Raw genomic sequence first — 24,370 nt, forward strand, 5'->3', positions numbered from 1 at the left:
TCTGATTGGTTGTCAGGCTCCCATGGGGCCATGCAGGGGTAACTTTGTAGGCAGTCTTGAGTCCCAGGCTTGGTTGAACCTTGCTGGGTGATGCAATCTTCCCAGGTGCCATGTGGTGAGATGGGTAGAGGGCTAATCCTATTATGTCCTGAGGGGGAAGGTCTTTTGTTTTGTAGATAAGCTGGCCCAGCCTTTGTCTTGTAGATTGGTTGGCACAGGGGTGAAATGCTACCGGTTCGGCTCGGTTCGGCCGAATCAGTAGTGGGTGGTTCGGAGAACCAGTAGCAGCGGCAGTGCGAGGCTCTGCCCAAGCACCTGGTCATCTTTTTTTTTTTACCCTCTGCGCATGCGCAGGGGGTCCAAAATCGTATGTGATGCACTTCTGAACCAGTAGGGAAGGTAAGTAGATTTCACCCCTTGGTTGGCACCAAAATATCTGCCGGGGGCGGCGGGGGCGGGCAGGCAGCTGAGGGTCTGAGTTTATGTCTTTAGAAACATCATTTCTCCTTTAAGGAAAATATAATATTCTGCCTTTTTTTAATATTTCCTAGAATATTTCATTCTTCTAGGAGAAGGGCGGGTGCTAACTTTCTACAGTAGTAAATAAAATTACGATTGTTTTCTCTTGGGAGTTTTGACTGGTGTTTGTTTACTTCAAAACTAGACAACGAATGCCACAAGCAAGTCAGAATGAGGAACTGTGATCCTCCTGTGGGATCTGCAGTGAGCATGTTCTTCATTAAAAAATTTCTTCGTTAAAAAAACAACAACACCCAGCCTGCAGTAGATCAACCAGGTTGCTATAGTAACAACAATCTTGCTGCAGATTACACCCGGAAGGGGAAGGGGGTAGGTTCCTTCTTTCCTGACAATCATACACACAAATACAAAATGACATTCTGACAACATACCAATTTCTTGCCTGGTGTTTTTGGAAATAAAGGAAATCTTTGTCCTTTTAAGACTTTTCTTGGTTCTTGTAGGAACTCTTCGAGCAAACTCCCTATTCCAAAATGAAGTCCTTGTGATTGCAAACTTGTTGGCGGGGGAGGGGGGCAGAAGAGACAGAATTATGTCAAGAAACTGTTCAAAAGCTCCAAGCAACCAGTTTAACTCTCCATTACTCCAGTGAGAAAACTGGCTTGATGGGCAGATGGTTGGACTTGAAAGAGTGCAGAAGGGCACTCATGGATCAGGGTAAAATGCACTTACTTTCGCTACCGGATCGCAAATGTGAGCACGCGTGCCTGCTCCACACATTCGTAGAGGGTCAAAACGGGACCGGCCTTACCGGATCGCACGAGCCGGATAGATCCAGTTGAATTTCACCACAGTCATGGATAACTCAGAGAAGACGGGAAAGAGAGAAAAGGGAATGTTGTGAAACAGGATAACTGAACATCAGCCTTATGTGAGAAAAGAGCCATCAGCCCTTCAATTAAACCAGTGGTGTCTGCAAGGGATGTCAGGATAGCAGTTTTAATTGTATTGTTATAGTCACCATCTTGAATTTTTTTGACCATACTCTGCAGATACCCTTGAGTTAATTTATGATCGGTAAAGGTAAAGATTCCCCTCGCACATATTGTATGTGCTAATTGTTCCCGACTCTAGGGGGCAGTGCTCATCTCCGTTTCAAAGCCGAAGAGCCAGCGCTGTCCAAAAACGTCTCCATGGTCGTTACTCTTTTCAGGGTAGTCCTCGGTTAGCCTAAAAAAACCAAGGTTTATGCATCATATACTGCAGCCTAATAACCCGGGGCTTGTGCATCTTATACTTTAGACTGGATTTCGTCTAAAGTGGCTGTGTTTAAGATCCCTGCAAGTATTTTTTGCATGAATGTGGCCAACCAAAATCATGTTTGAAAACGGTTGCTAAATTCCATCCAGCACAAAGGGAGATGGACGCGAACACCCAAGTTTTTACGGCAAATTATACTTTGTCTCCCCCAGATGGACAATGGCCGAACTGCTACGTGTGACGGAAAAAGGAACATTGCCATAAAATGATGGCTAACCTGAAGTTTTAAGAAATATGGAAATCGTTAATCCTATTGAAGAGTCGTATGATCTAGTAACACAATCAATTGTGATTAGTATGAATAATAGAAAGGGTCCTGTCTTCGGCATTATTTGTTGTGAATGTGCCACATCTTAAATATTAGTGGAGAATTAGCAAGGAAGTCTTACTTTTCTCATTGCAAACTCCTTATTACGTTTCTGATCTTGGTTTCCTGGTCCCACCCCCCCCACCCCTTTTATTGATCCCTTCCTGTTATGGAATGATGGGACCAAACAACATTCCTGGGTCAGCCAGAGACCATTTTATTGCGCAGTTTCAGAATCAGATTTGTATCTGCAATTCTGAACAAAGAAGAGCTCTGATACAACTGCTTTTATACATCTCCAAGACAAAGGATTTTGCAAGCACAGCAGTTTTCCATATATGGTTAACATATATTTGTTAGGTGATGATTGATATTTTCATCATTTTCTATATTACTAAATTCATACATTAATTTCTAATACATGAGATCATCTTAGCTAAACATCCTTTATTAATTTTGTGATTGCTGATGCATAGATTCATGACTGCTTTTGGATAATAAGTAACTTTTTGTTTCTTATGGATGTTCTTGTATCCTTGACAGCTAGGCCCCTCAGAAGATATATATTACCAAGAATGGAATTTAGCTGACTTAGTGAAATTTCTAAACAAGCACATTTCTTTCTTATAATAATGTAAATAAAGAGGGTCCTTCAGTGTTCATATAGCTGACCCTGTACTATTCCTACATCATTCACATTATTCCAGTGGGTGAATCACTTCTCCCCTCTGGTGGTGGAATAGCTTGATCCTAAGAGCACCCCAAAGAAGACACCAATTCTGTTTTATTAACAGGGAATTTTATTTTTGTTTAAACCTGTAATATATATTAACAATAAGTTAAATAAAGTAAAAATATTAAATAACAAGGAAGGGTACCAGCCCCCATTACAAATGATCTTTTCATTGAATAAAAGAATATTATAAAAAGCTAATACTATATATGAGTCACAGAAAACAAGTAAATCGCCAAACTATACATTAAACCAGGAGTCTCCAACCTTGGCAACTTTAAGACTTGTGGACTTCCACTCCCAGAATTCCTCAGCCAGCGGAATTCTGGGAGTGGAAGTCCACAAGTCCTCAGCAAAGTTGGCTGAAGAATTCTGGGAGTGGAAGTCCACAAGTCCTCAGCAAAGCTGGCTGAGGAATTCTGGGAGTGGAAGTCCACAAGTCTTAAAGTTGCCAAGGTTGGAGATCCCTGCATTAAACAACATTTTCATGACTACTTGTGTTGATCAAATTCCAGCCTTGTTCAGGTTATATTTAAATTCAGAAGAGATGGTAGATGCATTTGGAAAGTGGGACATTTATGGAATTATCCGAGAATACATTTGACCTTAAAACTGTAGACATGTCTGCGTTACCAACTTACATCATTTTGCTACGGCTCATAATTTTATCAAAGACTTCTGAGCGTCCCATTGAATTTCCAACATTCCATCTCAAGTCTTGTCTTTGTCAAGGACTGTTTGGCTCTTCATCTCAGCGGTATTAAATGTTTTTTTCTTGTGCCTTGTGCTATTGAACGCTGGTGGAATTTGACACCTACTAAAATGTAGTCACTTTACTGCTAAACAATTACAGTCAGATCTGTCATTAAGAGAGGGACCAAGGGTCCGCGGAAGCTTCTAGAAGACCAAGATGGAGGATGCTGAAGTACAGCGATGATTTTAACCACATTGAATACAACACTCCGAATTTATAGCAGGGAAATGTTAACTCTGAACATTATAATTTCAGATATTTTCTAACCCTTGCTTCCTAAGGCTTTTAAACCAAATGTCTAATACATTTCTGACCTTTTAAAACAAAAGTAATACCAGAAATAAGTTCAAAATCAACCATAGCTCCAATTAATTTCAACTGAAGCACTTTCTTATGGATTTTGTTCCTGCCTCCATTTTTTTTTAAATTCTTGAGATATTCTGCTTCTTTTCTGCACGAATGGCTCAGCCAAAGTTCTCTATGGACCTAAAAACTTTCTACTATTTTAGAAAAGGGCTTACTTGCTTAGAGAAATAATGAAGACTCTAATCTTGGAGTTTTAATAATGTCATCAGTAGCACACAGGTATTCCCAACATTTTTTTTACCACATTGCAATTATTTCAAATTGTATGTGGCACAAAAACTTGAGGATGAAAAAAATATTCTCGGGTGGGCCCTAAAATGGATCATTTGCTTAAAACCTTATTTTATCTCCAACATAGTTGGGAAGATGCTAATGAACAAGTGGCAAGACTGCTTCACGTGTAAAACACAACTAGAGTAAAATCTACCAGTAATTTTTTAATGTATCGTTGTATCTACACTACTATTTTCATAGAAACTGGAATGTCAATAAGTACTGAGGAATGATGTATCTTTACCTCAATATTGTGTCAGATTGCATTTTGAATTTTTTTTAAAAAAAGGCAGTTAAAAAGTCAGCTAAATAATAGCAAATATCAACCTGACAGAGCAACCCCCGTTAAAAGTCTTTTAAATTTCATTCAGATTAATACTGCAATATTTTAAAATAATATCAAATTGTACATTTCTGTACAACAGCGTTACCTGTTAGTAAGTTAATCGTCGATTTTAAAATCTTACTAAAATCTTTTTTAAAAAAACCCACTGATTGTATCACGCCAACTCTTCTGTGGGACATGATTTAAATCCCACTTAAATGTCTTGTCTTGGGATAGTTTTTGTATTGTTCCCAGCAATGGGTTGAGCATCTGTCCCTCCAAAGAGAAATTGCCCGAACTTTAACAAATGAATCCCACAAGTCCTTGAAAAGAGCCATCAACTCCAACACAGGGCTTGGCATTTCAACACCTGCAAAGACTTGGCTCAAATTCCACGTGTCTGACATCATGGCTAACGCCAAGCAAAGGAAAACGCCCCCCTCCCCTTTCATTTCGGAGGGTAGAAACTTCTGAAATGGATTTTATTCATGTTGGAGTCAATCCAAGGGATGTATCTGCTGACTCTGGTGTACACGCCAGGCTTCTCTTCCTTTGCACAGCCATCTCCCCAGCTGACGATCCCATAGAGCACCATCCTGCCGTTGGACATGCAGGTGAGGGGACCACCTGAATCTCCCTGGAAAAACCAAGCAAGATGGAAGGTTTATTAGCAAGGGAAGGTAGCATCGTTTGAAAGCACAATTTCAGTTGTGGTCTTGTCTTTTTATGTACACTGAGAGCGTATGCATCAAAGACAAATTCCTTGTGTGTCCAATCACACTTGGCCAATAAAAAATTCAATTCAATTCAATTCAATTCAATTCAATTCAATTCAATTCAATTCAATTCAATTCAATTCAATTCAATTCAATTCAATTCAATTCCTATTATTCCTATTCCTATTCCTTTCATCACAGCAGTGACTTTGTTGTGGCCTGTCAGCTGCCAGTCACTCTGGCAGCCAAATCAGAGGAGGAGGAGGAGGCGTGGGAGTCAGGGTCAGCATCAAGGCAATCTGATGCTGACCTCCGAGGTGGAAGAGGGAATGGAACTGTCAGAGAGAGAGACAGAGATGGAGCCTGGGCCATCCATCAGCCCTCAGATGGAGAGTCAACAGGTGGCCGGTCCTTGGGAAGGAAGAGCCACTGCTGCGAGTGAAGCCCCACCCTATCTCTGGGGATAAAAGGCAGGGGGCGGAGATGAATAGGTGTGGCAGACAACTATTCATCTCCCTGCCGGACAGACTTGTTAGCCTGCTGTGAGAGAGAGACATTTTGCTGGAGCTGCTGGAGCCTCCTAATAAAGGGAACATTTATTTAACTACAGAGGGTTTGTCGTGTTTGGGAGCAGGGTCAGAACAGTGGCAGTTTTCTCCAAGGACAGGAAGAAGCAGTGGCAGCTTCAGCCCTAACATCAAGTATCTCATCTTTACCAGATCCCTGAGATCCAAGGGAAAGACCAGCCCAACAGAAACCACAGCAGAGGGAACTTGAGTCTTGCAAGTTAACAGCTCAGAGGCCTCGTCACAAAACAATGTACGAGAAGCCAGCTGCCAAGGGGCCTCTAGTCCCCGCTTGCTTCTTCCTTGGGTGTCCAACCCAGCATCATGCTGCAGCTTCCCATCATTTCTATTTTGCAAGCAGGCTTATGCTGATGAGCGACATCATGGAAAGATCAATGAATGCTCAAGGATGCAGCTTGGTTTTGCAGCATGCCAACTTTGTCTCACGTTTAAACAAGGAAGTGGAGAGGGCAGAACATATTCCTGTCAGTCCTGGAAGCCATCTTTTACTTTGGATCTTCAGGGCTGCCACGTTTAGTGCTGTGGGAAACTGGGAGGGGGAATTGTATGGAGAGATATCTAGCCATAATAACATTCTTTCTTTAAGAGTCAAGGACATGCTGCCCTGCACCTGAAGTGGTGTGACTGGGAGGCATCTCCAGTTGGGACGGTATTTATTAGTATAATAAATTAGTATATTTATTAGTCATATTTTATTATTAGTCATATTTCTATGCAGCCCACTCTCCGAGGACTTTGGGCGGCTTACACCAAAGACAGTATACTAAATAGCATATTGCCCCCAACAATCTGGGTCCTCATTTTACCCACCTCGGAAGGATGGAAGGCTGAGTCAACCTTGAGCCGGTGAGATTTGATCCGCTGATCTGCTGAACTAGCAGTCAGCTGAAGTAGCTGCAGTACTGCACTCTAACCACTGCGCCACCTTGGCTCTGATGTATATGTGGGTGCTGGGCAGGGACTTGGACTTTCCTCTGGGTGGGGAAAACCTGGAAGCTTTCAGATTCGGGTTTTCCCAGATGTGCCAATGTGACCATCTCTAATAAAATGGAACTTTGAGGAAATTCTAATTCTTGCCTCGGAGTCTTCTTTTGTTGGGGGTGTTACTTGGGACCCTGACATTTCCCCAATGAAAAGTTTCTGCATGCACACTCCTGTCCATGAATGACCTCCAACCAACCCACTCAGTGTTAAGCCTGCTTAGCAAATCTCAGCTGCTGTGTCTCAACATGTAGAGATAGTCCTCGACTTACGACCACAATTGAGCCCAAAATTTCCATCGCTAAGTAAGACAATGGTTACGTGAATTTTCCCTCATTCTACGAGCTTTCTTGCCACAGTTGCTAAGTGAATCACTGGAGTTCTTAAGTTAGTAACACGGTTGCTAAGTGAATTTGGCATCCCCACTGACTTTTTGCTTACCAGAAAGTCGTAAAAGGTGGATCACATCAGTGGTGAAATCCAATTTTTTTTACTACCGGTTCTGTGGGTGTGGCTTGGCGGGTGTGGCAGGGGAAGGATACTGCAACATCTCCATTCCCTCCCCACTCTGGGGCCAGCCAGAGGTGGTATTTGCTGGTTCTCCGAACTGCTCAAAATTTCCGCTACCAGTTCTCCAGAACCTGTCAGAACCTGCTGAATTTCACTCCTGGATCACATGAACCTAGGATGCTGGAAGCCTCATAAATACATGCCAGTTGCCAAGCTTCTGAATTTTGAATGTGGAGATGCTACGACACTTGTGTGAAAAATGGTCACGTCACTTTCTTCAGTGCCATTGTAACTTCAAATGGTCACTAACAAACAGTTGAAAGAAAACCCTATTGTGGCTTAACATGTTGATTGGGTCTACCCAATGTGCTAAGCAACCGTTGAATTCTGATCATATATTGCGACATTATGTTCCACCCATCCCAGATTAGGCAAGTTTAGCATATTACGAGTCTTCTCTGCGTAGCCCTCTTTACACCAGAGTATTCTGTAGTTACCAAATGTATAAATGTCCCCTAAACAAACTTACGCTGCATGAGTCAGACTTCCACTCCGGGTCTGAAGCACAGAGCATGTTCTCGTTCACCTTGCGACCCCCGTAGTATCTTTTACACGTGGACTGGGGTATTAATTGTACACTGGTTGATTTCAGTACTCGTGAGTAGTAAATGGCCGCTGTAGACAAAACAGATAAAACCGGTGTGGGACAAAGTGGATGTGAACTTTTTTACTTCAGAGAAAACAGAAGGGAATGAGGATTCCCACATGCCCAACCCTTGCTTGTAGCCCATGTTCCAACCATATCTGCAGAAACTATTCTTCACAAATTTGAGGCTTTGCAAGGGTGGAACTGCAGATATGGTCCAGACAGTCAAAATAGGGGCCATAATCACTTGATCAAAACTCCACCTATTTGTTCTGACCTAGGCTTTCTCAGACAGTAAAAAGCACACCATTAGTTCCAAAAACCCTCTTTTTATTTCAACAGCTGTGAATTCTGTTCATTCACAGCCCGTGATGAGTCACAAATAGTTTGTAAAGAGTCCGACAGAAGTCTGCCGCAGTCCTTCGGGATAAGGCTGATAAGCACCCACCTTTATCTCCCTTGACACGCTGCCAAAGACCTAATTGGCAATTAGCTTTGCAAGGCCACACGGAGCACAGAGTCAAAACGGAGCTGCAGAATTTAAACCGACCAGCACAAACAAAGTTGTTTCCTGCAAAGGCTCACGTGCCTTTGCTTCTCCTTTATGTCTTATGGGAGAGGACAATCATCTCCAAGCCTTACTCCTGAGTCGCCCCTTTTGTCTTAACGGTTCTTGCCTTCTGGCAGCTCTGCGCATGCGCGCACTGAGAACAAGCTCCCCCTGTTCCTCTGCCTCTCTGACGTCAGACTCTGGAGGCTCCAGAGTCGGCACATAACTCCCCAATAGCCCTGGCCCCATCTCTGCCTCTGATGCAGAGCCCTCGTCAGAGCCTTCCCCAGACTCCAGGACTGGCCCATGTTCCTCCCCAGCCTTTTCACTGTCTGACTCTGCTGCCAGCTCCGCAGGCTGCCGGCAGACCACAACACATGTATCATGCATCACATATAAAAATAGGTGGAGCTTCAACCATATTCTGGTGGCCACCATCTTGTCTGTCTTTTTCCATACTCTGAGATGCCTGAAGGAAGGGGAAAAACATGCACTTACTTTTCTTTTGCTTTCCATAGCCAGAAACTTCACAGTGGGAATGGTCTCTCAGCATTAAATTCTCTGAGGGCAAACAGATGGTTTTGACAATGCTCGACTCTTTCGCACATTGGCCAGAAGAGGATCTGATTTTTATTAGGGCTAAAAGAAGAGAGAAGGGGAAAACAATGAATATAGCAAAACTATAAACTTTTGTAAAAACTTTCCCTTCAATTATTTATTCTGATGAAAAGTATCACCTAATCCATCGCTTTTCCAAATAATTTAATATGTTTGAGTCTTCATATGTATTAACTCAACATTTATCTGTTGATAAATTTATTTCCAAAGTTAAATTACAAAATCCAAATCTTTGGTCTTCCCCCCAGCCTCCAAACAATCATTTAGATTGTAATCACAGGTAGAAATATACTGTAGCTTTCAAGTAGCTGTTTTCTTTACTTGATCTAAGACAGAGTTCTTCAAACTTGGCAGCTTTAAGACTTGTGGACTTCAACTCCCAGAATTCTCCAACCAGCTCTGCTATGCTGGCTGGAGAATTCTGGGAGTTGAAGTCCACAAGTCTTAAAGCTGCCAAGTTTGAAGACCTCTGGTCTAAGAAATAAATATTAATCAATTAATACTGATCCCCATCGGATATCAGTCACACTGGACTCAAATTAGCTGGATTCGTATTTAATACAACGAAACCAATGGGACCTCTGTTAACTTAAAGCTCACTTACTTCACTAGCCCTATGCTAAGTATAGGCAAATTTAGAATTAGGTACATGTGCAACAACATTCCTCCCTCATTTATATCTAATTGAACTGTGAAATCAAAGTTCTTGCACACATATCACAAACCAGAGCCTTGGTAGCACAGTGGTTTAGAGCACCCTGTTATTAACACAGCTGCCTGCAATTACTGCAGGTTCGAATCTTACCAGGCTCAAGGTTGACTCAGCCTTCCATCCTTTCTAAGGTAGGTTAAATGAGGACCCAGTTTGTGGGGGCAATAAGCTGACTTTGTATAAATATACAAAAGTATGAAGGCTATTGCTTAACGCATTGTAAGCCGCCCTGAGTCTCCGGAGAAGGGCGGCATATAAATCAAATTTAAAAAAAACAAAAAAACAAAACCAGAGCTAAAATAGCAATCAAATTAACCCTGAATGATTGGTCTCTGTCTAACTCTAATCTCCTTAAATATTAAACTGATCTCTTTAACTTTCTACACATGCACTCTTTCCAGAAAAAGGAGAGATGGCATTTCTGGTTCTCAAAATGTTTGACTATACTGACATTAATGTTAATATTCTCAAAAAATATTATTAGTGAATAAACACCTCACGAGTCTGGAGAAAAGGAGAGAAGAGTTCGTTTGTATTCACAACTTTTTCTAAACTGTTATTTCACCATCCCTCATATTGCATTTCAGCGTAGGGACATAATAATAGAATAGGTAGAATTACTGGGACATCATAATAACTTGCTATTTCAGTTCTATAAGAATTGCTTTGCTCCTGTAAGAATTGGAATGGCCTCTGCCATTTGCTCCTACCAAGGATCTCACTTGGGTTATCTTGTTTTTGTGTAAAACTCCGAGACTGGTACCTGTGTTGCTAAGCACCCAGCCCCTCTGTTGCTAAGCACTCAACCCCCGTTCCTTGCTGCACTGCCAAAGGAAGGCATGGGCCAGAATTGGGTACTACGCTAATGCCTCTGAAGGTATAAAAGGACGTCATACTTTCCTCAAAGTGTGGCCTTTCACTGCATGCTCTTTGTCTGTATGTAGTGGTATGGTCTACCCAGCTCTTCTTTGTACAAATTAAAGCTGATATTTTTCCAAGCCTCTTCTTGAGTCTCTCTATTTGGCATTCTGGTGACTCAAGTACATTTTGGGACCTTACATCAGCATGAGAATCAAATCAGAAAGTTTAGTGCTGGACAGGAAGACAATGCAAAAAGGCCCCTTACCGATATCGTTGTCATAATCTCTAGTTTGTTTTGAAAACGCCTCGTGAATGATAAGCCTCTCAACTCTGAATTCTTGATCATTTGCATTGCTGGTATTTGTTGCAGACCTCCCCAGCCTAATTATGAGCTTGGATGTATCAGGGTCACTAAAAAAAAAAAAGGCAAATACAATACAGCTGTAAATTTCAGAGAGAATTTCCACCATGCAATTTCATTCTGTTGTTTACTAGTCAAACCTTTACAATTATTTGACTCGTTATATTCTTTGCACAGACACACCAAGTGCTTCGTAAAATTCAGCTCGAAGAGAAAGAGCTAAGTCATTTCTAGCTGTTCTTGTTTTTAAATTGGTCTTTGCCCAGTTTTTCCATCTCCATCCAAAGTCAACCTCAAGGGGGCACAAAATCTGTTTGGTTTTTCTTGGGTTTTTTTGTTTAACCTGGAGCACTGGCATTAATTGGGAACAGAGGCATGGAAACAGGATAGAGCAGGCGTCTCCAACCTTGGCAACTTTAAGACTTGTGGACTTCAACTCCCAGAGTTCCTCAGCCAGGAAAGCTGGCTGAGGAACTCTGGGAGTTGAAGTCCACAAGTCTTAAAGTTGCCAAGGTTGGAGACCCCTGGGATAGAGAGCAGGACTGGGGCTGCCAATTCAAGGAGGGGTAGAAGAGCACCTGGGCTCTTCTGGGCTCTGAAACTGAGCAGGTGCAGCCAGATTACTCTATGGAAAGGAGATCAGAGGAAGCACCAGGACAAAAATCAAATTGGGCACTAGGAAAACATCCCCAGAAGATGATAAGAACAAATCACTTCCCACACGGTTGCTAAGGTTGTCAGAAACTGAACTCAACTTGAAGGAGACTTCGCTTTCAAGTGAATACAGAATTAATAACATAAGATGTGGTTGCAAATCTAGTTTTAGGAAAATAGGTCTTTCCTAATTTTATTAAGGTAATAATACTTCTGCAATTTAGAAGAGGAACTAAAGAGCCTCTTGATGCAGGTGAAGGAGGAGAGGGCAAAAGTTGGCTTGAAACTCAACATTAAGAAAAGTAAGATCATGGCATCCAGTCATCTCTATTGCTGGCAATAGATGGGGAAGAAATGGAGGTAGTGACAGATTTTATTTTCCTGGGCTCCATGATGACCGCACATGGGGACTGCAGCCAAGAAATTAAAAGACGCTTGCTCCTGGGGAGGAAAGCTATGGCAAATCTAGACAACATTCTAAAAAGCAGAGACATCACCCTGCCAACAAAAGTGTGCATAGTCAAGTTTCTTGAACTTTCCCAGTTGTAATGTATGGCTGTGAAAGTTGGACCATAAGGAAGGTTGAGCGCCAAAGAACTGAGGCCTTTGAACTATGGTGCTGGAGAAGACTCCTGCGAGTCCCTTGGACTGCAAGGCGATCAAACCGGTCAGTCCTAGAGGAAATCAACCCTGACTGCTCTTTGGGAGGCCAGATCCTGAAGATGAAACTCAAATACTTTGGCCACCTTAATGAGAAGGAAGGACTCCCTGGAGAAGAGCCTAATGCTGGGAATGATTGAGGGCAAAAGAAGAATGGGATGACAGAGAACGAGGTGGCTGGATGGAGTCACTGAAGCAGTTGGTGTGAGCTTAAATGGACTCCGAGGGATGGTAGAGGACAGGAAGGCGTGGAGGAACGTTGTCCATGGGGTCATGATGGGTCAGACACGACTTTGCAACTAACAACAACAATTACTTCTGCATAAACCTAGGAGATTATTTTATATTAATCAGATGACTACCCTCCTTTCACTGCTGTAGAAACTGACACGTCCAGACCAGAGGTCTTCAGACTTGGGAGCTTTAAGACTTGTGGCTGGAGAATTCTGGGAATTGAAGTCCACAAGTCTTAAAGCTCCCAAGTTTGAAGACCTCTGGTCCAGACAATTGACTTAGCAATGAAGATGAGGCAAAGGATGTTTGGGTGGGGTACATACGTGTCCGTGAAGCAATGTGCTGCTGTAAGGACCCAGCAGGGGTCAATGAGGCTGCCACCACAAAAAAACTGATTCCCTCTGGAGTAGAAAATGGTGGCTATCCAAGGCTGGGATTCAATAGAGGCCGTCTGCCCACCCACAATCTTGAAGTTCTTGCTTAAGTTCCTCTGGCCACACGTCCTGCCTATGAAACAAAAGAAGACGACGACACATTCCTCAAAGGTTTGCTCCAATGACAACAGGCAAGCCTTCTGCCCTCATCGCATCACACACAAAACACTAGATTCTCTGTCATGGGAAATCTCCTCTAAAATGGCTCCTTTTTACTAAAGCAGATTCTCAGCCAACCAAACTTGAGCACCAAAGAGCTCAATTATGGGGACATCGGTGCCCGTCCAGCTGCTTCAGAACTGGAATTCTTCCAGCTCCCCTTGTTGAGGTTGCAGGAGCTCCAGGTGAAAATCACCTGAAGGTCCATTATTTGCAACCTCTCTTCTAGTTTAGGGGTGTCAAACTCAAGGCTGGATCCAGCCTATGGGGTGCTTAGATCTGGCTCACGGGTCTGCTCTGGAAAGAAGCAAAGGACCAGCCCGTGGTGCCTCTACCCATGGAAACGGAGCTTGGGATGGCCTCCCACAGCCCTCCCGAGCTCCATTTTCATGGGCAGGGGGTTGCAGGAAGCCGTTGCAGCTGAAAATGGAGCTTGGGAGCCCATTTTCTCTGGCAGACTGCTCAGGCTACCACAGACGCCCCCGACATGAGTGACGTCAAACTGGCCACACCAGAGGTGGGTTTCAGTAGGTTCTGACCAGTTCTGGAGAACCGGTAGTGGAAATTTTGAGTAGTTCGGAGAACCGGTAGTAAAAATTCTGACTGGCCCCACCCCATCTATTCTCTGCCTCCCAAGTCCCAGCTGATCGGGAGGAAATGGGGATTTTGCAGTAACCTTCCCCTGGATTGGGGAGGGAATGGAGATTTTACAGTATCCTTCCCCTGCCACACCCACCCAGCCACGCCCACCAAGCCATGCCATGCCCACCAATACACACCCACAGAACCTGTAGTAAAAAAATTTGAAACCCACCACTGGGCCACACCCACCCTCGCCATGCCAACCTTGCCCCCCCACACCCCAAGGTTAAACACCACCCTGACGCAGCCCTCAATGAAATTGAGTTTGACACCCCTGTTCTAGATAAATCTAGGTAGTTCCCGTTGTCCAGATTTGCAAATTGGGTTAAAAAGGGCTAAAAGGGGCTTGGCAAAGAGAAACTCTCTGGACAATGGATAAGCTATGAAGAAAATCTCCCTCTCACTCTGGGAACACTTTTAAGCTCCTGTAAAACCACTTAAAAATGGACTGCCCTGAGACATCCACCACCTCTGCACTACAATAGAACATCTTAAAAACGTTTTAAAAAAGCAATTGCCAAACAGGACTTCTGGTTCTCAAAATAAAATTTGGTTCCTCTGTAATATAACACACTTTAATTTTAAGTGGGACACGTTTATCCTTTTTTTTTTTTTGACTTTGTTTCTCACATACTCGGCTGTTTTCGTGAATATGTCAAGTTGGATTCACCAAATTTAATAATATTTAAAAGTTTACATTGCAACCTATTGCTTTTTCTCTGCATTTTTCTAAATGTGTACATTTTTATTACATTTTTACCCACCAAATATAATATACAAATAAAAGTTCTTAATATAATGCATTTTAATGCATTACTTTCATAAATATATGCATTTTTCCTCAGACATTTTTTGTAACATGCTGTTTTTCTACTGAATCATGGAACTGAGGTAAGAGGTAAGGTAAGAGCCTTGATAGTACAGTGGTCTAAGCACCCTGTTATTAACACAGCTGCCTGCAATTACTGCTGGTTCGAATCTCTCCAAGGCTCAAGGTTGACTCAGCCTTCCATCCTTTCTAAGGTAGGGGAAATGAGGACCCAGTTTGTGGGGGCAATAAATTGATTTTGTATAAATATACAAAAGTATGAAGGCTATTGCTTAACGCATTGTAAGCCGCCCTGAGTCTCCGGAGAAGGGCGGCATATAAATCAAATTAAAAAAAAAAACAACCTGTAGAATTGTAGAAGCAATCAGGATGATACTGTAATCTAGTCCTACTTTCTTCAATCTGCTGGAAAACCAATTAAACCATTCTTGGGTGAGTCTCCAGTTTTTCCTTTAAAAAACTCTGGTGATGGGGAACCTGCAACCTACATTGTTTCACTGTTGTACAAATCTTTTCAAACTCTAGGTAGCTGAAATTTATAACCATTATTGATGGTCCTATTTTTGTGCTACGGAAAATAACTCCTGACTTTCCTGGTACACTTTTATTAAGTGCTAGACATCATAGAACATAGAATAATAGGGTTGGAAGGAATCTTGGAAGTCTTCTAGTCCAAACCTCTCCTCAAGCAGGAGATCCTATACCATTTCAGACAAATAGCTGTCCACTCTCTTCTTGAAAGCCTCCAGTGATGGAGCACCCACAACTTCTGGAGGCCAGCAGTTCCACTGGTTGATTGTTCTCACTGTTAAGAAGTCTCTTCTTAGTTCTAGGTTGGATCTCTCATCTTTTCCTTATTTATCTTTTTTCCAAACTGACTATCCTAAGTTTCTTCTGCCTGCCCTCATGTGTGGTATGTCATCCAGCTCCCATACCATATTTGTCACATGTCAACTTGCGAAGCATTCCTGACCTGCTCTCGAGTTGCCATAGGCAGGAGATGGGGAACCGAGCATCGAAGCTGCAGCGAGGGAATTGCACTTCAGTAAAAACAAAAGCACATTCCAGCCATCACTATGTCAAGGCCATCTCCATGGAGACCCACAGTGGCCGGAGGGAGGGACTTCTACAACCCGCAAAATTGCTTCATTGGGGTGACTGATGACACACCTTGGGGGGAGGGGGGAAATAGGGTCAGAGCCGGGGCGTGAATTAAGTGAGGTCAGAGTTGGCTTCACTTGGAACGTGCCGACATGAAGCTCCTAATAAATAACTGGATTTCTTTGGAAGTTTGGTTCGAGGCTCATGATTTAATTAGGGCATCGGTCGGAACCCTGACAGCACACTCTTCTGAACCTGTTCTAATCTGGCATATTCTTCTGCAAAATATTGCGTCCAAAATTATTACACAATAGTACAGGTGTCACAATAGTCTGATCAGTGCAAAGTAGAAGGAAATAGATGTTCCACATTTTGGTTGCAGTGCTTTTTCTAATGCAACCTAGAACTGCATTAGCCCTTCTAGCAACTGAGGCTCTCGGGCTCCGCTTTGTGTCTGTGACCTCATCACATCCTTTTGTGATGTAAAGTTTCCAAATCACAAATCCGCTATCTTCTATCTGTGGTCCCCGTTTTCCCTCCCTACATCAACGGTGAAATCCGGCCGGATCTATCCGGCTCGCGTGAACCAGTAGGGCCAGCGGCAGGAGGCTCTGCCCACCCACCGGGACATCGTTACATCCCATTTTTGAACTTCTGCGCATGCGCAGAAGGCTCATGCAACACCATATACCTTCCCCTATTAAGGAGCCTCTTGTTCCTCTTAGTCCACTCTTGGGTTTCAAGAACTGCAGATTTCAAATATGACATGGCAAGCTGACTTCACATGAATGTAATTAACACCTCTTCACTCTCCAATTTTGGGTCTCATCATTATCCATATAACAACTTACCGTTTTGACATGTGGGTATGTCACAAGGTGTCACAGAAGTGCGATATCCCTTCCGAACAAAACACCATGGCTTAGAACTGCCATCAGGATTCCTAGAAAACCATAAAACATCTTCGTAAGGATTAACACTCTGAAAGATCAAAAATGATCTCTAAGATCAGTATTAAAGGTTCCTTGCAGCATTAACCCTGCAAGAACTTCATAAAGAAGAGCCGAGGTGTTGCAGTGGTTAGAGTGCAGTACTGCAGCTACTTCAGCTGACTGCTAGTTCGGCAGATCAGCGGATCAAATCTCACCAGGCTCAAGGTTGACTCAGCCTTCCATCCTTCCGAGGTGGGTAAAATGAGGACCCAGATTGTTAGGGGGCAATATGCTATTTAGTATACTGTCTTTGGTGTAAGCCGCCCAGAGTCCTCGGAGAGTGGGCGGCATAGGAATGTGAATAATAAAAATAAAATAAAATAAATATAATCATTTGACAAAAGACGACGAATCCTGAACCTTCTGAAAAATAACTTTTGATTGATGGCATGTTGCCGCAGCCAAACAGTCTCTCATTTAGCTGATAGAAACAAAGTTAGCCTTGCACCTGGCCACCTTAAGAGACTATGTCAAAGAAGGGGGAAAAAATGAGTTCTTCAAAAGTTTGAGACGAATATGTCGTCTGGCACCAGAGTTGCAGAATCTGCATCATTGCTTTTATTCGTGCCAAACCTCAGAAGGCCCCATCCAAATGTATAGATGAGAAGGCGGGAAACACAACCCTGGTTGGAAAGGGCAATAGATTATATATACTTAAAATTATTACCTGCAATGGTTGTGTCTGCCTAAGCCAAGCTCCAGCGCATTTTCCATGTGTGCATTGTAGGGCCACCTCTTGAGAAAGTGGGAGTCCCAAGGCAGACACGTTTCTCCATTCTCGTTCTCTGACTCAGTCCCTCTGTAGTCGGTGCCATCCCCGGTGTAACATCTGGTTTCAACATCTGGAGGAAAGGAAAGAGTCAACTCTTGAGTCATGACTGAGAGAGGAGTGCTGATTTCGGAAACCACAGAAGGAAGCTTCAATTTCCTCAGTTTAGGTCATTGTAACAGCCTCCTCCGGCCACAAGAGGCTGTTGCAACAACAAAGGAGGTTGAAGCAGGGCTGTGGGAGAGTACAAAGATGTGTATCAGAATGCCAGTTTATCTTACCCAACCAGTTTCCCAACTGAAGAAATGAAAAAAATAAATAAATTGTGAAGTACCTATCTCACAGTGATCTCCATTATACCCTTCAGGACACACGCAGGACTTAATTCGAGAAAACAGACCATACGTCAAGCACGTTCCCCCATTCAAACAGCCACAACCTGTTAATCAGATATTTGGGGGGAAAAATATATGTTTTATTACAACATAAATATGTAGCATGTGTTACGTACACTATGAATTTAGTGCAGGGGTGTTCAACTCAAGGCCCTCAGGCTGGATCTGGTCCGTGGGGTGCTTGGATCTGCCCAGGGGTGGGTTCTAAAATTTTTACTACTGGTTCTGGGGGTGTGGCTTATTTTGTGGGCTTGGTTTGATGGTCATGTGACAATTCTTTAAGATTTAGCAGAGGTACTGGTCTACCAGGCTTTTAACTGCTTGCAGAGCTGTACCAGTCTACCCATTTGTTCTTGGAGCGTTCCGGTCTACCCATTTGTTTTTGGAGGCACCGGTCTACTCATTTGTTTTTAGAGGCACTGGACTACCCATTTGTTTTTGGAGGCACTGGTCTATCCATTTGCTTTTGGAGGCATCGGTCTACTCATTTGTTTTTAGAGGCACCAGTCTACATCACACTGATCAGCTGTAGGGCGGCCCTTTGAAGCTCGCGGTAAGAGTTACACAGTTTTTTTCCTTCTAGCCGATCAGCTGGGACTCAGGAGGCAGCAAATAGATTGGGGGCGGGGCCAAATAAAAGGTAAGAATAATGTGGGGGGCGGGGACGGGAGAGCCCAGCTCCCGAACAAAGAGAACCGGTTCGGTGATGTCATATCGTCACCACTACCGGCTCAGCCAAACCGGGAGGAACCCACCACTGGATCTGCCCCATGGGGCCACGCTGGAAACAGCAAAGGACCAGCCTGTGGTGCCTCTGTCATGAAAACGGAGCTCGGGAGGGCTGCGTGAAGCCCTCCTGAGTTCTGTTTTGGCTGTGATGGCCTCCTGCAGCCCTCTGCCAGCGAAAACGGAGCTCGGGAGGGCCTTGCGTGGGCTGCAGGACATAGCCACATGGCCACATCCACCCTAGCCACACACCCCCAAAGTCAAACACAACCCTGATGTGGCCCTCAATGAAATTGAGTTTGACACCCCTGATTTAGTGGACCCAAACTGCTCTCTCCCTGCCCCCCACCCCCCACCCCGTGAAAATTGCTGCTCCTTAGAGGTTAAGGACCAAAACACGTGGCGGCAATTTGTAATTTGCTACTTGACCAAACTGTAGCAGTCTTTAAAGGTTAACAAAAAGGAGAAAAATTTATGATTACCTTTGTTGTCATGCCTAATTTTCCTTGGCAGCTTCTGTTGTTTCTGCCAATGGTAAGTCTAAAACATAAGAACATCTATAAATACACACACACACATGGATTAACATATTAACAACTATTTTCTTATTTGATCCAGCTACAAAACAGGACTTTTCCTGTTTTTCCTCATGAAAACTTTGGATCCCATTTATTTTCTCCAGTGAGAATAATTCAGGAAGAGTTACTGGTAGATGTTAGCATATATATGCCCCTCCAAACATTGATTTCCTCAACTGCATTATTAATGTAAAAGGGGGAAAAAAAAAAGACTGCCTACTGATGGAGAAATCAAATTAAGCTGTATTTAAGACATGTAATAAATTAAAATTGATTTGATTAAATGTAGCGCCTTACAAAAAGTTGGGACAGTTCTCCGCTCGAAAGGAAAGTTATGGGTTCTAAAACATCTAGATGATTTTTTAAAAGAAAGACACAGCAGAAAACGGTAGGCAGCATTCACAAAGGCATCTGCAGTGATGTCCAATTACTAAAATAATTTTGTGAACACATGTAGAGCAAAGCTGGGCATTTTACAGTCCCCAGGCCACTTCTGGATCTCCCTGTCCAGCCCATGGGAATTGCCTTTATTTTGAAGGCAACTGTTATTTTTTTTTCAATTTATGTATGTCCATGCATGCATTTTCCCAGCACTGTTGCTTCAATCCTCCACAACAGTTCCAGTTTTTCGTGTCGCCCCTTGGGGATATTAATTGCCCCCCTCCGCCTGGGACCTAGAGATTTCTCCTATATCGGGGTGTCAAACACACGGCGTCATGTACCATGGCTTTTTCCCCCTTCCCTAAACCGGGCGTGGGCATGGCCAGTGCGTGACGCATCCGGCCTACAGGCCGCGAGTTTGACAGCACTGTCCTATATCCTTTCCCCCCCCCCCCCAAGTTTTTTATTTTTAATAAATGTATCATATCAATGCTTGAATAGTGTGACATCTGGGTGTCATACATTCTAATACAAATAATACTATCGAAGTTAATCATAATTGTTACGTTCAATCAAACTTATATATTTCTAGTAAATAATACACATTTGCCTTAGATTGCAATCTATCATTGTTCAGTTATTCCACGTTTTATCTTGTTATTGCTTTCATTTTATTATCTAAAAATGTGTCCTATATCCTTAGAGTGATTAGATGAGCTACCTCAGGGGTGTCCCAGGGATATGTTTTTTTTTTTTAATAAAGGAAATATGGCAACTACAAAGATATAATTAAAGCTCAGCTTGTTTTTATGTATGGGAAGAACTTCAATCAAACCATCACAGCAACTGACTTGAATATTTTTTACCACCCGCTGTGGATAACCCTGATGTTAGCAGCAAGATGTTCTCTAAGCTACTCTACAAAGAGCAGGTCAAAGGCCTAAGAAAGGAAGGCCAGAAGAATCAAAAGCCTAGAAAACAGTCCAGTATTTGGGAAAAAATGTGGAGTACATAAAGAGAAGGAGTAACACAGGACCAGGAGGGGGTAGGCTGCCAGGGGTTCGCAGGGGTTTGGGAGAAGTTCTAGCTAAGATTCTGTGCAGTTCGGAGAACCCCCAAATCCCACTCCTGTCTGGCCCCGCCCATCCCACCCCGCCTCTTCCAGGAGTCCCCATGCGGCCCGCTTTGGATGCAGGTAAGTGCAAGGCATGTGCGGAGGCTTGCGGAGGGTGAAAAACGGGCCAACCGGAAGTTTGGGAAGGCCGGAAACGGGCCTGTTTCTGTCCTCCAGAGGGCCTACGGAGCCTGGGGAGGCTGTTCTTGCCCTCCCGGAGGCTCAAGAAAAGCCTCTGGAGCCCGGGGAGGGCAAAAACACACACACACCCCACCGTAGTGCAGGAGGCTGACTAGGCCACGCCCACCATGGCCATGCCCACCCAGCAACCGGGCAAAGAACCCCTTGCTATAACTTTTGAAGCCCAACCCTGGGCAGGGACCACAATGTTGAAGTCACTTACTGCTTTAGAATAAACCTATAACATGGTTAGCTCAGTTACAAGTGCCAACTCACTAACGCAGCACCCAGACAAAACTTTGTCCACGTTTACAAGTGAAAAGCCACAAGGAAGGGAAGAAAAAAAGGGCTAAAAATAAGTTTGGATCATGGGTAGGAGCGCAAGCTTCATATTTATGTCCAAAAATGGAAGTAAGTCCCAGCCATGGTCAGTTGTACCCCCAGAGGGTTGCACAACGTACCGAAGCTGCCATCTCTGCGATGAATGCGCTCAGCATGACAAAGAGGACGACTAGTGGATTCATCTCGTTAGGCAACAGGTTCCTATTTTCAGTGACTTTGCTTCTTCTTTTTGCTGGACTCTGAAAAAAAGAGAAAAGAATAAATTTGTCATTTGGGGCAACCCCTTGGCTAAACCCTTTTGTCTCCATTCCCGGTTTTGGGAACCGGTGGAGTGGTTGACTCGTAACAGCTTTTCTCTTTACCCATTTTGAACTTCAACGCGAATTAGAGAGTGGATAGGAATTAGTGTCATTAAGGGAAGCATGCCAACATAATATTTATGAAATTTCCTCACTGATACCAACTGAATCTTGTGTTTTCACTTCTCTCTCACTGGACGCCCAAACAAAAAGCAAGATAGCAATAGCACTTAGACTTATATACCGCTTTACAGTGCTTTACAGCCCCCTCTAAGTGGTTTACAGAATCAGCCTCTTGCCCCCAATAACCTGGTCCTTATTTTATCGACCTCGGAAGGATGGAAGGCTGAGTCAACCTTGAGCCTGGTGAGATTTGAACTGCTAAATTGCAGGCAGCCGGCAGGCAGCAGAAGTAGCCTGCAGTACTGCACTCTCCTAAAACCACCGATTGTGTTTCCCTGCATTCAATTTTGGTTGCCACAATGTAAAAAAGATGTTGAGACTCTAGAAAGAGTGCAGAGAAGAGCAATCAATAGGATTAGGGGACTGGAGGCTAAAACATACGATGAACGGTTGCAGGAACGGAGTATGTCTAGTTTGATGAAAAGAGGGACTAGGGGAGACATGATAGCAGTCTTCCAATATCTCAAGGGCTGCCACAAAGAAGAGGGAGTCAAGCTATTCTCCAAAGCACCTGAAGGTAGGACAAGAAGCAATGGGTGGAAACTAATCAAGGACAGAAGCAACCTAGAACTAAGGAGAAACTTCCTGAAAGAACAATTAATCAGTGGAACAACTTGCCTCCAGAAGCTGTGAATTCTCCAACACTGGAAGTTTTGAAGAAGATGTTGGATAACCATTTGTCTGAAGTGGTGTTGGACTAGAAGACCTCCAAGGTCCCTTCCAACTCTGTTATTCTATTCTATATTCTGTTCTGTTCTGTTCTGTTCTGTTCTGTTCTATTCTATTCTATTCTATTCTATTCTATTCTATTCTATTCTATTCTATTCTATTCTATTCTATTCTATTCTATTCTAACCACTGCACCACTGTGGCTCATTCCCCCAAGATGTAATCTAAACCAAACATACCTTTATAACCAAATACACAAACTATATATCCAAAGGCCCCAAAGGAAAAACAAAAATCCTGCTAAAAACAGCAAAATAAAACAAAATATTGGCTCACATCAAGGTGGACAGCAAGTAAACTGAGTTACAATATGGAAGATCTTGTACCTGTTGTCTTCAGTTTCTTTAAAACTCTCCTAACCCTAACTCAAATATTGCCCTAAATATTGTATGGTACTCAATTAGATCTCTGTATTGGGAACATGTGGTTCCAATCACATTTCCTGCTAAACCAAGAGTGGCAGCTGATAGTCTAAGCTTAGACTAAGGGATGCCTAGAAATAGATAAGATTTGTCTAAAAAGCCCAAATGATGGTCCATTTTGAGCCTCAGACATCCCATTGTGACCACTAACCTGACTTTTTAAAAACATACCTTGTCCACTCTCTATGTTAGAGCAAGGAAGTTGATGCCAAACTTCTATTTGAAGCTCCAGTTTTATCCCTCAGATCTACTTCCAGTTAATAATTTACAGATTAACAGAGATGGAAGGGACCTTGTAGGTCATCTAGTCCAACTCCCCGCCTAAGTAGGAGACCCTACACCATTTCTGACAGATGGTAGTCCAGTCTCTTCTTGAAAGCCTCCAATGATGAAGCTCCCACAACTTCTGAAGTCAACTTCTGTTCCATTGGTTGATTGCTCTCGCTGTCAGAAAATTTCCCAGGTTGAACTTCTCCTTGGTCAGTTTCCATCCATTATTCCTTGTCTGACCTTCAGGGGCTTTGGAAAATAGCTTGACCCCCTCCTCTCTGTGGCAACCCCTCAAATATTGGAAGACTGCTATCATGTCTCCCCTGGTCCTTCTCTTCACTAGACTAGCCATGCCCAGTTCCTGCAACCGTTCATCGTATGTTTTAGCCTCCAGTCCCCTCATCATCTTGGTTGCTCTTCTCTGCACTCTTTCCAGAGTCTCAACATCTTTTTTATAGTGTGGTGACCAAAAATGCAGTATTCTAGGTGTGGTCTTACTAAGGCTTTAATGGCTGACAATTTTCCATCAAAATGAAACAAGGGCATAGTACAAAATCTAATGACATGTGGGCTATCAACAAAGTTGAGATGGTCCTTGCTGCTGGATGGTTGTGCCAAACACAGCAGTTCTGCAAATATTAAATAAAATCTTCCAGACAATAATAAACAGCTCCTCATCCTGGAAGCAGGGCTGGTGGGCAAAAGGGATTTGGGAAGGTGCCAACTATCCTTACTTATATTCCTAAAGTTAGGGAAAGTTTGCGCTAGATCTATTTTACTCTCAGCATTATTATACTGTAAGGAAGAAATTCTAAGATCCATATAAGAAACCTGTTTGTTCCGGAGGAACTAGAAACAATTATACAATCTCACATGTTTTTTTCCCCGCTAGGGATATTCATAACATATAAGTCTTACTCTTGCTTCATCAATATCCTCCAAGAATATTGAATAACATCTTTGCATAATTTAATATTTTTTTTCATATTTTAATCTCTCTACAACGCAAAATGTAGCAAATTCATTGTGCAGCGATAGTAAAATAATCCCGTAATCAATTCGCTAGCTACTCCTGATCCACAATTTTTTGCAAATTTCTGAAAGTTTTTAAAAACCTGCAAAATCTGTTTATACCAAGATGACAATGGGGGAAAGAGCTGCATATTACCAAAGTTAA

General features: G+C 43.0%; 1 protein-coding gene across 1 annotated transcript; it reads right to left on the reverse strand.

Annotated features, from left to right (window-relative positions):
• Nucleotides 1–4,843: 4,843 nt before the first annotated feature.
• PLAU (plasminogen activator, urokinase) lies at nucleotides 4,844–21,472 on the reverse strand. Its single transcript, XM_070945578.1, has 10 exons — nucleotides 21,410–21,472; nucleotides 19,178–19,235; nucleotides 17,909–18,013; nucleotides 17,473–17,647; nucleotides 16,665–16,756; nucleotides 12,972–13,155; nucleotides 11,005–11,150; nucleotides 9,047–9,187; nucleotides 7,882–8,027; nucleotides 4,844–5,195 (listed from the first exon to the last, which is right to left on the reverse strand). The coding sequence occupies exons 1-10, from the start codon at nucleotides 21,470–21,472 to the stop codon at nucleotides 5,007–5,009; spliced, it is 1,299 nt and encodes a 432-aa protein (XP_070801679.1). The 3' UTR covers nucleotides 4,844–5,006.
• Between the last annotated feature and the right edge of the window lie 2,898 nt (nucleotides 21,473–24,370).

This window comes from Pituophis catenifer, unplaced genomic scaffold (genome assembly GCF_029215685.1).
Source record: "Pituophis catenifer annectens isolate HBS135680 unplaced genomic scaffold, rPitCat1.0.hap2 SCAF_6, whole genome shotgun sequence".
Lineage (NCBI taxonomy): Eukaryota > Metazoa > Chordata > Lepidosauria > Squamata > Colubridae > Pituophis > Pituophis catenifer.

What these genes read in the sequence shown, in the direction of transcription:
- PLAU (XM_070945578.1), bottom strand. Translation starts at nt 21,472, where the DNA reads ATGAATCCACTAGTCGTCCTCTTTGTCATGCTGAGCGCATTCATCGCA. An exon ending in TCGCAGAGATGGCAGCTTCG is followed by an intron (nt 19,236 to 21,409) that starts GTACGTTGTGCA and finishes CTTATGTTTTAG; the next exon opens with ACTTACCATTGGCAGAAACA. An exon ending in CTATGGAAAGCAAAAGAAAA is followed by an intron (nt 8,028 to 9,046) that starts GTAAGTGCATGT and finishes TTTTGTCTACAG; the next exon opens with CGGCCATTTACTACTCACGA.